This window comes from Nannospalax galili, unplaced genomic scaffold, assembly GCF_000622305.1.
Source record: "Nannospalax galili isolate Female #2095 unplaced genomic scaffold, S.galili_v1.0 scaffold368, whole genome shotgun sequence".
NCBI lineage: Eukaryota > Metazoa > Chordata > Mammalia > Rodentia > Spalacidae > Nannospalax > Nannospalax galili.
This window is the reverse complement of record NW_008359963.1, coordinates 434,302-448,268: the sequence shown is the minus strand read 5'-3', so window position 1 is coordinate 448,268 and position 13,967 is coordinate 434,302. Positions and strand designations below refer to the sequence as shown.

At 48.1% G+C, this 13,967-nt stretch overlaps 1 protein-coding gene across 2 annotated transcripts in view; it reads right to left on the bottom strand.

Moving 5' to 3' along the window:
* Cnih3 (cornichon family AMPA receptor auxiliary protein 3) overlaps positions 1-11,712 on the bottom strand; it is a 119,126-nt gene extending 107,414 nt beyond the window's left edge. For both annotated transcript variants that reach the window (XM_008823718.3, XM_008823719.3), the window contains exon 1: positions 11,265-11,712. In XM_008823718.3, coding sequence (XP_008821940.1) covers positions 11,265-11,345 — 81 coding nt within the window. In that variant the 5' untranslated portion in view covers positions 11,346-11,712. The remainder of the gene's footprint in view (positions 1-11,264) is intronic.
* Positions 11,713-13,967: the final 2,255 nt, after the last annotated feature.

Here is a 13,967-nt window from a genome sequence, read left to right as displayed (position 1 = left end):
CTAACTAGTCTTTTAGAGGAGCAGTGGTGTTGGGAAATGTGAATCCTCAGAGTCTCAGTAATGTTGATGAAAAGCATACATGAAATGCCTTTGTAACAGAAGAGGGGGAAAAAAACATGCAACTTAAAAGTGCCAAGACCAAAAAAATAAAAGTGCCAAGACCTGGAGCAGCAGCTATAGCACCCAGAGAGCTTCAGAGAAGCTGTTCCCTCAGGCAATGGCACCTGGGCCCCTGAGCGCTGTACCAGACTGGCCTTTATACCACACTGGTCCCTTTTCCCCAGTCACAGGTAAGACGTGTGGGCAGGTCTCAGCATCCCAGCATGTGCTGTGCTCAGCGCCCACAGCACACTGCCCAGCAGGGCAATCCACTATACCCCAAACCACAGGCTCTCTCTTTTTCAAATGAAGAACTACATAAACTTTTGGTTTCACAAGCCATGAGGCTGACAGAGGTGAGTGTTATTCCTGTTAAGTCTGAGAACTACCACCCCACCAACATGAGTCCAGTGTCCCACTACATTCCACAAATGCTTGTTGGACTGTAAATGCTCTGCTCACCATCAGCTTTCTATTTCACTTGAAGAGCCCAAATACACACACACACACACACACACACACACACACATACACACACACACGCACACATGAAAGTATGTGAGGACACAGTCATAAATGCAAAAGTACAAATGATCCACCCAGGTTTGTCATGCCACAGGAGTCGGTGACTGGGTGAAGTGAACGGAGCAGCTAAACAAGAGACCAGAACCATTCAGTGAAAAAAAATATGGAGACTTTAGATCCAACAGGGGAGATGTCTTTCCTTGTGGCAATAGGAATAAACAAACATACTCAAGGGCCAACACAGTCTACCTACAGGGCTAGGGCCCTGAGATAGGAAATGGTGGGAGACTGACTGCAAGGCAGATGCCTCCAACACCCTCACCCTACAGGCAGCTTCATCTACCCCATGAGATCTTAAGTGGAGTCTTCAATCCCCTGCCTTCCTGCAGGATACCCTAACCAAGACCCTCAATTTCATTTCTGTTGCTGTGACAAAACACCCTGACATAAAGCAACTTAGGGAAAAAAGGGGTTTATTTCAGCTTACAACTCCAGGTTAATGTCCATCATTGTAGGGAAGTCAAGGTAAGACCTTCAAAAAGCTAGTCAAGTCACCTCACATCAACAGTCAAGAGTACAAAGAAATGAATGTATACATGCTCGCTTGCCTGCTAGTGCTCAGCTGGGTTGCTCCAGACCCCTTGCTAAAGAATGATGCCACCCACAATGGGCTGGGTTCTCCCACATTAATGATCTTAATTAAAATAATCCTTCACAAAGATGCCTAAGGCCAACCCAACAAAGACAATTCCTCATTGAGACTCTGTTCCCAGGTGATTCCTGTTTGTGTCAAGTTGACAGTTAAAGTGCACCATCACAGGCACCCCAACACGCACACAGAAATGCTGGCGACCTCATTACAGTCTTGCTTTAGGTATCTTGATTTAGATATTATTTTTTTACTTTATTTTAGCATACGTAAGAAAGTCTTATATTCACCTCTCTCTACTAAATTAAAACAATTTCCCACATGCAAGCAATACATGCATACACATAAAATAAAAATAATAAATAAAATATTAAAAAAAAACAGAGCCAAGTGTGGTGGTGCACGCCTTTAATCCCAGCACTTGGGAGACAAAGGCAAGTGGATGTCTGTGAGTTCAAGGCCAGCCTGGTCTACATAGTGAGTTCCAGGACAGCTGGAGCTATAGGGAGACCCTAAAAAAAAAAAAAAAAAAAAAAAAAAAAAAAAAAAACAATTTGCCAGCCTCATCATTAAGTTCTACATTGGTATTCAGAGACCAACTGACCAACTCAGGATTTAATTGTACACTTGGGAGTTTTGGTGACCTTTATGGGAGTTAATCAGATTCCCAGTGCCACTAAGAAACACAAGAAAGTCTAGTCACCCGGGTGAAGAACTAGACAGTGGCTATGAATGACGCCCCCAACCCCAGCAGCATCTACCCGCAGCCCCTCAGAGCTGAAGCTATAATGCATGGGCACAGGCTCACTGTTTTAACAGAACTGACTTCTACATCAGCACAGTTCAGTTTCCTTGCTGGGGACCCTTCAACTACTAGAGAAAGAAGCAACTCAGAACCAACCTGAATTGTAAAGACATTAGCTGGAATTTAAAGTCTGCCTCTTCCAAGAAACAAGGAGACTCTGTACCTGGTATCAGGAGATGAGACAAAGATGTATTTCACAGTTGTGTTCAAAGATAGGTACCACCCGGGGCTGGAGAAGTGGCTGAGTGGATAAAGGCACTTGCTATCAAAACAACCTCAGTTCAGTCTCCAGGACCCACATAGTGGAAGGAGAGAACCAACTGACTCCCACACATTCATGTGATATGTGCATACATGCATACACACACACAGACTCACACACAAATAAATGTAATAAAAAAAAATGGGAGTGGGTATCACAGGAGCTGGGAAGATGGTTTGATGAATAAGAGCATGCTTTGAAAACATGAAGACTCAAGTTTGGATCCACAACATCCACATAAAAAGTCAGGCATGGAGGCACATGCCTATAACCCCAGCATTGGACAAGGAGATCCCAAGAGCCCTTTGAGCAGCCAGCCAAAATCGCAAGCTTCTGGTTTCGTAAAAGACCCTGTCTCAAGACAGTAAGCTGGGGAGCCAAAAAGGAAAACACCCACATCCTACTCTGGCCTCTGCATGCATGCACAGGGGCACACACACCCTTACACTCTCATGCATACACCACATGCATACAACATATCACACACACACACACACACACACACGCACACGCACACACAAAGGGGTGTCACAGGTACCCAGGGGAACCACTGTCTTTCAACAAAAAGTCAATCCCTAGGCTGCTACAAAGTCCAGTATGCAACCCTCCTGCCAGCAACATCATCCTCTGTTCTTAAGATATGTACATGTGCTGTCATCACCTGACAGCCCTTTCCAGCAGAGTTCTTCCTCTTTTTTGTTATTGAGCCTCAGGCCAGCAGGGCCCACCTCACTGTCACCTAGACTGACCTATCTCTTTGAATATCTTCCCTCTTCTCAGAGATGCTAGATTGAAGTTCATTACCGTCCCTCACAGAAAGAGCCACCAAGCCTGAAATCCTATGGCCACCTGTAGCCCAGGAATGTGCAAGCATCCATATGACAGCTGTAAGTCTAGGAAACTATTTATCAAGGAAGAGTTGTCAAGCTTGGCTGGCTAAGGTAAATTCGCCAGATGCTGAATTTATTTATTCTGCACTAACAGAGTTCTAATCATCGCACCACTCCTGCTCTGGGTATTGAAGCCGGAACACAGGGGAGCAATTCCTATCCCCAGAAACCTGTGGTTCAATTCCATGTGGCCAGCTGAACTATGGGATGCAAGGCAAGGGACAGAAGAAATGGATAGAGGTAGACGCCAAGAGAGGGTGGGGGCTTCTCAGAGGATATAGGACTGGAGCTGAACTAGCCCAACAAAAATTGGGGTGGGTGAGAAGCATTCCAGGGAAGCAGAAATGTCCATTTGGGAACTAACTGGAACACAGATGTCAAATGAGGTGAAACGGTTAACTGGACCTAGGCTTGCCAGCCCTCTAGGCTTTGTAGGCAAGAGAACGCTTGGGCCTGGGAATGACAGCAGAGACCCTTTCAGATGCTGGAACCATCATTTTGGGTGGTTGTGGGGGGTGAATTAGTTCAAGTGAGATAAAAACCCAGGAAGCCAATTCTGATGGGACATGATGCACCAAAAAAGAACAAATGAAACCTTGTCCAAGGCAGGGTTGTGAGGCATGGAGAAGAGGGGCAGGTGTGACTGTATGTGGATGGTGAATACCCCCAGAGGCCCACATGTCAAAGGTTTGGTTCCAGGACCACACTATTGCAGGCACCTTTGGGGGTGTGGCCTGCTGAAGGTCCTTCAGGTCACTTGAGGTGTGCCCTTAGAGGACACTGTGGGCCCCAGGCTCTTCTTCTTTTTTTGTTTCCTGCTTAATACAATGCACTATTTTTTTACTTTTTTGAGACAGGGTCTCCCTGTAGCCCTAGCTGATCTGGAACTCACTTTGTAGACCAGGCTGGCCTCAGTCTCAGAGATTCACCTGCCTCTGCCTCCTAAGTGCTGGGATTAAAGGAGTGACCAACCATTAAAGGAGTGATCCGCCTCATACTCCTTCCATGACAGACTACCTCAATCAAGATCCAAAGTCATCAGACCACGGGATCATGGCCTGAAATCTTCAGAATGATGAGCCACAACAAACCTTGTGTAGTTCGCTCCCTCAGTAAAGGAAAGCTAACAGTAGCAAGTGATTAACAAAGGAGCAGAGAGCTGGAGAGGCCCCTAGGAGAGGACCAGATCCACTGAGGCCATGAGTGACTAAGGCACACTAGCAAGTTCATGTGGAACTAAGTGGGTGTGTAGCAGGTGGTTCATGGAGACAGATTCGGGTCTTAAGGACAAGTCTGCAAAGGCAGAGAGGGGGAAAAAAAAGCACAGAGACAGGAGAGAAACTCAGGGTGGGATGAAGAACACAGGGCAGGGTCCCAGAAACAACTTGGGAAGGGAGTCACAAGGAACATATGAGCAACGGTGTCAAGAACCACAGAGAGGCCTCAATCAGCACTAACCAGTACCCAGAGATGGCCCAACAGAGGCTGCTACTACCCAGAGATGGCCCAACAGAGGGCTGCTAGTATCCTTGGCAAGCACTGAGTGAGAAGCACTTGTCAGCACAGGGCAGGAGTCAAAGAGTTTCAAAGAATATCTTCGAAACAGAGGAAAAGCTAACCTGGCAAAATCCTGATATTGGCCAGGCCTGAATGATGGATGTAGAGGGTGTGGCTGATGTCTCCATTTTACCATGTGTCTGATGGAAGAACACAAAGAGAAAGGAAGGTAGGATTTGGGAAGGTAAAACCTGTTGGCAAGAGAAAAGAGGTCGGACGTGTTGGGAGGCCTCAGGCAAAGGTCGTGGGGTGCTGGTGAGAGACAGGAGATGAAGATATGGTAAGGAGGGAAACATGCCAAATCAACGTCCTTGGAAGAACTAACTTCAAAAAAGAGAGACTGTGGCTTGAGTAAGGGAAGAAATGAACTTAGAACACACTGAGAAGTTCAAGGATAGCAGGTACTATGTTCTGACTGTCCCATCCAAAACTCATGTTGAAACTTATTTGCAATTGTGATGATGTGACAGGGTGAGACCTTGAAGAGGCAAATACGCCATGGGACACCTTCATGAATGGACTAAGGCTATTATCACAGTAGGGAGTGGTTATCATGGGAACAGTTGTAAAATGGTGCTGTTAAGCCCCTTTCCTCTCCCACAGGCATGCTCTCATGCCATGTGAGGCTTTCCACCGTGTTATGATGCAGCAAAAAAACTCTTCTTAGATGCCACCCTTTGATCTTGAACTTCTGAGCCCCTAGAACTATAAGTCAAATAAACTTCTGTTGTTCCTAATATCTGATCTACACTGTTCTGTTACAGCAACAGAAAAGACTGAGAAGGCAAGACAGTGAGGGGCCCCCTATTGATAACCTCTGCCATCTCAGTGAGCCTGAGGTAAAGATATGGGAGTGGGAGCTTCTCAGACTCTGGGAAAGTGACAAAAATCTAGGATGGTGTGATGGAAGCTGAAGAACCAGATACAGGCCATGCTAATGGGCTACAAGGTGATGCGGAGGGACAGCTGAAGTCATGTCGTACATTTGCCTGGGCCCCAGCAGCTCTTGGGTCCCTGAGGTAGGGGAAGAGGGGGAAACAAGTAGGTCCTTGGCACCAAGGGTGACAGCAAGGCGGGGGGGGGAGGGGGCACAGAGAAGAGCTAAGGAGTGGATAATGAGCTGACAGAATAGTGGAAGACCAAGTCTTTAAAGGATGATGCTCCAAGAGAAGAAGGAAAAGTCACAATCAAAACAGAGAACACTGGCAGAGTAGGTGTGAAGAGCCATGGCTGCCCAGAACAGCAGGCCCAGATGTGGTCAGGGCCACAGGCACATAAGTAGTCTCTGACATGAGGTCAGGTAGCCAAGAGCATCTTCCAAGAAAAAGGTCAGTGAGGATGTGACTATGAGCAGGGCCAAGTCCTTTCCGGATCCCAGGAAGAGTGGCCCACAGAGACAGATGACAGTGACAGGGAAGGTGGCAGTGTATCTACAGGAGAATGAGGCACTTCTCACCTCCTGGCAAGGAAGTCAGTGGCAGAAAACAGGTTCAGAAAAGAAAATCCAGAGTCATGTATAGCAGATTCTCCTGCTCTTCTGCCTAGCCCATTTCTGCTGTCCCAGAGTCATGTGAAGACACAGCAGCTGAGGGACTGCGTAAGAGGGAAGCGAGGTCAGTTGTGGCTGCGGGCTTGGTACAGGTAGGGGTGCCAATGACCTGGCAAGGTCATACAGCCTCACTGCCTTGACGTTTGTTCAGAGACTCGAGAGTCACAGAAAAGCTGCTTTAGTGTCTCTGTCACATTCTACCCTAGCAAGCCTGGAAACCACATCTAGTGATGAGGCTGGGCCAGCACTGGCTTGTTTCTAGGACCTCTGTGTTCTGTCCCCCTCCTCTGCTCTCACAACATGGCTGGTAGAGATACAGCTTTGGGAAAGGGCCAGCTCAACACAAGCTGTCACAGATATGCCTGACAAAGGGGGCCCTCCGGGTTCACCAGCCCTTTTCCCCAGGGTGCCCCCTATAGGAAGGCTCACCACTAGCATCAAGAAGAGACCTGGACCCCTTGGAATGACCTGTCTTCTTTGCATGGATTGTAGCTCTCCAAAGTGCCAAGGTCCAGAGAAGAATGCATATGCCCTTACTATCTAAAAAGTGGTTCCTGAAAAGTAGCCAGAAATGGGCCAGGCAGAAGAGCAGGAGAATCTGCTATACAGTTGACAAAGCATCCTGTCCCCAAGTATCACCCTCTGCTGTAGAAAAACAATGGTAAACAGAGAAGGTCCTTTTCTTCCTAAGGGGATGGCCACATCTTCCTAAGGAGAGACCACAGGGTGGCCAAGGAAGGGAAGCATGGGAAGGAGCTACAAATGCCTGATGGTGGATGCTGGAGGATGGGGTGGTCCAAATAGAACAAAAGTAGAGTCCAGGGAAGTTCTGGCAAGAGCTCATGCCCACTCCCAGGCCTGAATAGGTCAAAGGAGGGTCGTTAAGAAACAGGTTACTGCCAGGTGGGGTGGAGCATGCCTTTATTTCCAGGAGGCAAAGTTAGGTGCATCTCTGTGAGATTGAAGCCAGCCTGGTCTACATAGTGAGTTCCAGGACAGTTGGGGCTACAGGGAGACCCTGTCTCAAAAAAAAACAAAATACTGAACAACAAAAGAGGCTACTGTGAACCTCAAGTACCCATCTATTTCATACTGGTGGGTAAACAGAGAAACTGAGACCTTTACTGAGTTCCCAGTGGCTGCGTCTGTGACAGGCAAGAAGTGGCCAAAAGGTTCAATCATGAAGACACTTTGCCTAGCAAAATGACCTCTCAGTAGACAGGTATCTGTTATCACCTGTGAGGTCCATTAATACTCCAAAGGCAAATGCTACCATGAACCCAAAGAAATCTCAAGACAAGATAATGCAATGAATCTTTCCAGGGAAGATTACTGGGAATTAATTTTATTTGTTTATTATCAGAGTTTAGAGTGACTCTAGAAATTGAAAGATTGAAAAATTAAAAGCCTGAAATAAGTGGTAATGAATCTTTGATCTTTTCAAAGAATGGCTTCATCTGTGTTTATATAACGAGACCGTCTGCAAAAGCCTCAGCCAAACTGGAGATGAGAAGATTCTGAATTGTGAGTAAACACTGTTCATTTCAGACTGGCGGCTACAAACAGACATCACTCCACATCAGAAACCTTTCAGAACACTTTTTCTCCCCCTTCTAAACAATCCACATGCAATTCTTTAAAATATACAAAAGACACCGAATCTTTTCTGGATGGTAAGATTAGCAGTGATTTTGTTTCATCACATATCATTGTATTTTCACAATTTTGGGCAATGAACTTGTATCATTTTGCTTTTATAAGCAAAAGTCTATTTTTTAAGAAAATGAAATGAAATGTCTTCTTTCAAAAAGGAATGCACAGAGCTGAGTATGGTGGTGCGTGCCTGTAATCCTAGCATTCAGAAGGCAGGGGCAGGAAGATTGTTTGAGGTCAGCCTGGGCTATATATCAAAACTCTGTCTCAAAAAGAAAAAAAAAAGATAGGAGGAGGAGGGAGATATTTACTGTTTTGAGTCTTGTTATACAGAGAAAAGCAATCTTTTGGGTAGGAACTATTATTAAACCATCAGTCCAAAGCCAATGACTCCAGCTGGGCAAAGGGTATGGCTGAAGAGTCTCACAGATTCAGATTAAATCCCAGTCCCAACATATACTAGTTGCACAAGCTTGTGCAAGTTTCAGGACCTCTCAGATCCATGGTCTTCATCTGTAAAATGTCCTCTGTGAGGACCCTTGAAAGGATGGTCAACACGCATGAAGTATACAAAGCCATGGTTAAAAAACAAAAACAAAACCAGCCATTCAAAGATGGTGGCTGATGTAAAATAATTGCATTTGAAAACAATGCAAATGGGTTTTCAAGGTTTAAAAAAAAAGGAGAGAAAAGCAGATAAATTTCCAAGGTAAAAAGCAGAACTTAAATGTTGTACTTATGGCTGGCCACATTCATCTTTGTTCCTAGACATCCAGATAAAAAAGGGGGAGGCAGGTAACTGGAGGTACATGTAAGAGGTCCTCCCCAAAGTATATAGGACAGAGGTTGGCTAAATGCACACTGGAAAAAATAGTAACTTCTATTAAGTGGGTATGTACAGATATGTTTTTAAAAGATGTGCCATCTCCATCTCTTTCAGTCCCACGGGGCGAGCAATGTAATTGCTCTGTGGTAAATGCCTGGTTCATTACTTGGAGTGTCAATGTATGCTAAACAATCAATAGGACTCCAGATCAGGAAATGCATAGGAATATAGGATGCTGGAGATGCTGGAAAGAAGGCAAACACAAAATCTAATATGGACCAACTCTCCTAAATTTTGGTTGAAATAATTACCACCAAGCAACCAACATTCACATATATACAGTGTGTGCCAGGAAATCAAATCATCTCCAATTTCTCCTCTCAGTGTTCAGGAAGCAAATCACTATGGTGGGGGTTGGATTGCTCGACTGAGAGAGAGAAGGAAAAGACTGAGAAAGAGGAACTGACCCTGGGGAACTGTCACAATAATGTCACTTCCACTATCCGGACAGGACCTGACTTGGGATTTGAATGCATTGTGCTCCCCCAGATTAAGGAATAAGTTTAGGAATTTGGGAGACCAGCACAGGATCACAGGAACATATAACTGCCATTAATGTGTCTCTTGGCAAGCTTAGCTATACAAACCATCCACTTAATTATTGTTTTTTGAATTATTTATTATCTCTGCCACCCTACAAGGGAGAGCAGATGGTTCTTTCTGGTAGCCCACCTTGCTTCAGGGGCTAGTACAGAGAATACCAAGCTGGATGAAGTTTGAGGACAACCCCCCCCCCCGGACCGGCCATCCTCCAGTTAAGGCAAACTCAGAAAGAAACAGCAATTAAATATGAGCTGCCAAGAATATGACTTGCTCCCCAAGCCCAAAGGGGCTGTGAAAGTTTCTTTAGAACATAGGAACACAGCTCTGCTGCCCATTTGGACACCATCTAGCCTGAGTTTCTTTTTATTCAAAATTAAGTAAGGTTTCATTTTTCTTTAACACCAGTCTCAAAGCCCAAGTGTTCCTAGTAGGCTAGACCCAGCATTTCAGCACAGGGAAAAGAGGTTCAAAAATCCCATCACTTCTAACTGGCAGAAGTTTTCATATGTCTCCAGTTTCCTATACCTGAATCCCTTCTCTCCCATCCCTAGATTTCTAAACCAAGAGATGTGTGATTACACAATCTCAGAAACAGGTAGAAGCTTAGAGGCATCTGGGCACATCTTTCCAGGGTCCCCATGGTTATAGAAGCCCCCTCCCCTCTGTTCCCTGTCAGCACCATGTAGCAGGAGCTGATGGAGCTGCTGAGTTCTATTTTAAGATAAACCCTCTCACACTAGAAACCACTCATACAAAACATCAGCATCTCAAGTGCCCCCATTTTTTTCTTTCCAGGTCATCTTCTGTTCTACACCAGCTCTCCGAGCCTTGCCAGAAGCAGGCCTCTAGAAACTAGTATCAGAGTAAGTCTCCCAGTCTCCCCATTCTACTAGAAGGGCAAAGGATGTTACTCCTGACTGTCAGGCACAATAAGGTTCCTTCTGTAACACCTGACCTTGGCCCTTTTCCCTATCAACCTTTCCCAGGGTGAGAACGGTGAGCTTAATCATCCTCACAGGGAAGCTGCCTGCTGAGTCAAGGACTTGTGAACTGTTGCACAGTCCCTTGGGAGACCAGCTTCCTCTTTACTCCTCTTCAGACGCTGCTGGTCCTCAGTCCCACACCACACCTGATGACCTAGGATCCTGTCTACCATCCATGTGAGTTGCCCCTGAAGCGTGGCAGGAAGCTTGTGCCCTGGGGATGCTGTGGCCTGGCCAGGTCTGCACTGGCAATCTTATTTATCCTGGTCTTCCTCCCCATCAAAATTTTCTCTCTTCCTACTCCCAACCTCACTTGATTTCCCTCCCGCCTGGCCTCTCCCTACTTCCTCTTACAAGGAGCTCCCGCCGTGTTTCCACTTTGTCTACAATTATGTCTAAAGGCAACCTACCACAGATGCTGACATTTTAAATGTTTAGTTGTTATAGTTACTTGACTAATTGCCTGGGCCGACGGCAGAGCTTCTCACTCCCGCAGGCAGGAGAGTAGGGGCGGGGAAGAAGCCAGGCAGATGGGGTCGTGGGCAACCACTCTTACCCAGGCGGGACTCTTGCCCCACGCCCTGAAGAGGGCACCCTGCAGGGGCACCAGCAGTCGGTTGATTCCAGCCAGGGCAGGAACCCGCTGCTGGAAGGCGCACCCGATACCGCCCAGCTTCAGGATGCAAAGAACTGTTTGTCTCATGCCCCGGGACAAAGGAGCAGAAGGTCTGGCCAGCAAGTGCTCCCGCTGGACTCACGGTCCACCCACTCCTGCAATGTATAGAAAGCAGGTGAAACTCGGGAGGTGGGCAGGAGTGCGTTGGGGGCAAAAGAGGAGTTAGAAACTGCTGTGGGTTACTCACGTGCCAAATAGCGAAGAAGATGAGCGCAGCGCATAGCACCAGGGACAGCATGTAGCAGAAAGCCGCGAAAGTGAAGGCCATGGCTGGCGACCTGGATCCCACCACACACAAAGCCGCTCCCTGGAGACCCGGACGCTCCCAAGGACTGCAGCCCCTCCAATGAGGGGTCGCGCCTGCACGCTCCCCTAGGAGGAAGCACGACACGCAGGGACAGACTCGAGTGTCCAGGAACTGGGCAGGATTCCTGCAGGACCGGCGACCCAGGTCCTGGCGCGCGCGCGCGCGCACACACACACACAAACACACACACACACACACACACACACACACACACACACGGAAAAGGATGTGTCGAGAGTCGTTGGCAGCAACTGTCCACACACACACACACACACACACACAAACACACACACGGAAAAGGATGTGTCGAGAGTCGTTGGCAGCAACTGTCCACACACACACACACGCACACACACACACAAAAAAGTGTGTAGAGACAGGAGGTGACAGGATGCATACACACACACACACACACACACACACACACACGGAAAAGGATGTGTCGAGACTCGTTGGCGGCAACTGTCCCTAAACCGAAGAAGAGATCTAATCAGTAGAGAGCACCTGCAGACCAGTGCCAACTAGCGAGGCTCCAGACCAACAGGGCGCAGGGTGCGAGGACTCCTCGGAGGACCACCGCAAGAGGTCCGGTCCCCTGGAAAGAGCTGTCCGCGCCCCAGACGAAGCAGAGGGGCCAGGCGCCGCGCAGGACTCGCCCGCGCTACCCGGGCGCCTACAGCGCGCGGTGAGATGCCCAAGGCTGAGAGACCACAGCCCACGGTGGCTCTCCGCGGGGTACAAGTCTTTGGGTGGCCCAGAGGATCCAAGTCCAGTTAATCCTCCGTCCCAGCTCGGAGCTTCCAGCACAGCTGTGCGCCCCAAGGCACGTCCAGCCCCGGCCCCAACCGTGTCCGGCTTGGGTACTCGGGAAACTGGGTCGGACCCGGGCGGCGTGGGCTCCAACCTCTCAGGGCAGCTCCCGGCCCGGCGGCTGCTGCGACGCGGGTTTTGGGCCAGGCTCAGCTCCACCTGCTGCTGTCGCTGTTGCCGCGACGACTGCAGCGCCGGGACCCCTCTTTCGCGGCGCCCCACCCTTCTCCCCGCGGGCGGAGACTGCGGCGGGGGCCCGGGAGGCGCTGGCGAGGCGCTGGGCGCTCGACTCTCGTAGGAAACTTGAGGTCCGCAGCGCCCGCGCGGAGGCAGGAGGGGCCGGGGCTCTTTAAGCACGTGCGCCCGGAGCGGGTGGGAACCGGAAGGCTACGGCGAGGACGCGCCTGCCGCCCCTGGGCTTCCAGCAGGTTCGTGCACACCAAAGCGAGAAGTGTGAGGTCTTGGGCGCCAGCGTAGGTTGGCTCCTGTTGGCTGGGACCTGAGTGCGTTTCTAGCTTTGCTCCTGGCCCGGCAGAATCCTCCCTTCCCTGGTATCCTTTACAAGCCCCCTCCATCTGACCTTGGGAAGGGGGAAGGGTGGGACTGTAGACCGTGCTGGGATAAAGCAGAAGCAAGTGTTTCCATGCTGCTGGTGCTGATTGTGGCATTAAGAGTAGGTGCTGTTGGAAGCAGACTCTTTAGCTCTAAGTTTCTTTACCTTGTTGAGCCTCGCTTTCCTTACTGGAAAACTAATAACGAGTAGTTCCAAACCATCTGAAAACATTGTGTATAAACATGAATGGGACATAGAAGGGAGCCCGGCACTTGGCAGGGACTGTGATCTGCACCCTCTGCCCCAGGGGCTCAGCATCTTGAATGTTCACATGGTAATCGATCAATGGAAGAGGGTCCAGTTTTACAGATGGAGCTTGGGTTTTCGGATAAATCAGTCCAGAAAGCAAGCAGAAAGCCCTGAAATATGACTGGGGAATCTGTTGAGACTGTACAAGCACATCATGGTTTGGGGTGAATCTCAGAGCGTTAGGTAGCTTGCACAGGTGAGTGCTAGTAAGTGCTGCTTGATTTTGTGACTACTGCGGGTAGCTGCCTTGTGGGTCCAGTGACTTCAGAGCTACAAGGGAAGACTTAGAGTTAGTCATATAACTAACCAGAGAAATCAGAAGCAGATATGGGGATTCCTAATCAAGGCCTCTTTCTATCACACCATCTAGTTTTGTAGTTGTTTGGCCACACCTGCAGGTTAGAAAATAGAATGTGGAGAAACTTAGCAAGTCCAGACAGCTGTTGACATAAAGGTCAGCAGATTAGCTTTTAATTGCCACTGACTTAGGACTGGATACAGATTTTATGAGATCAAATGCAAAATAAAACTGTGGGGCTGGCCCCCTCGAGCACTGCATGCATGCATGCAAAACACACATAAAATTAAAATTATTAAATAAAAAATTTAATTTCAAGATACGGCTAGCAAAATAGTTAAGTAAATGTGTTAGCCACCAAGCCTAACAACCCAAGTTCATCCCCAGAACCCACATGATAGAAGGCAAGAATCAGCTCCTGAAAATAGTCCTCTGACTTCCACACATGTGCTGTGACACACACACAGACATGCTCACACAAAATAGATATTTTAAAGTTTAAAAGTCAAGATAGCAATAGTAGAGCATTAAACCAAGCTGAGGGCCTTCCCAGCATAAGACCCCAGGTAGCTGTACAGATTGCCTGCCTATGCATACAGCCCCTCATCACATC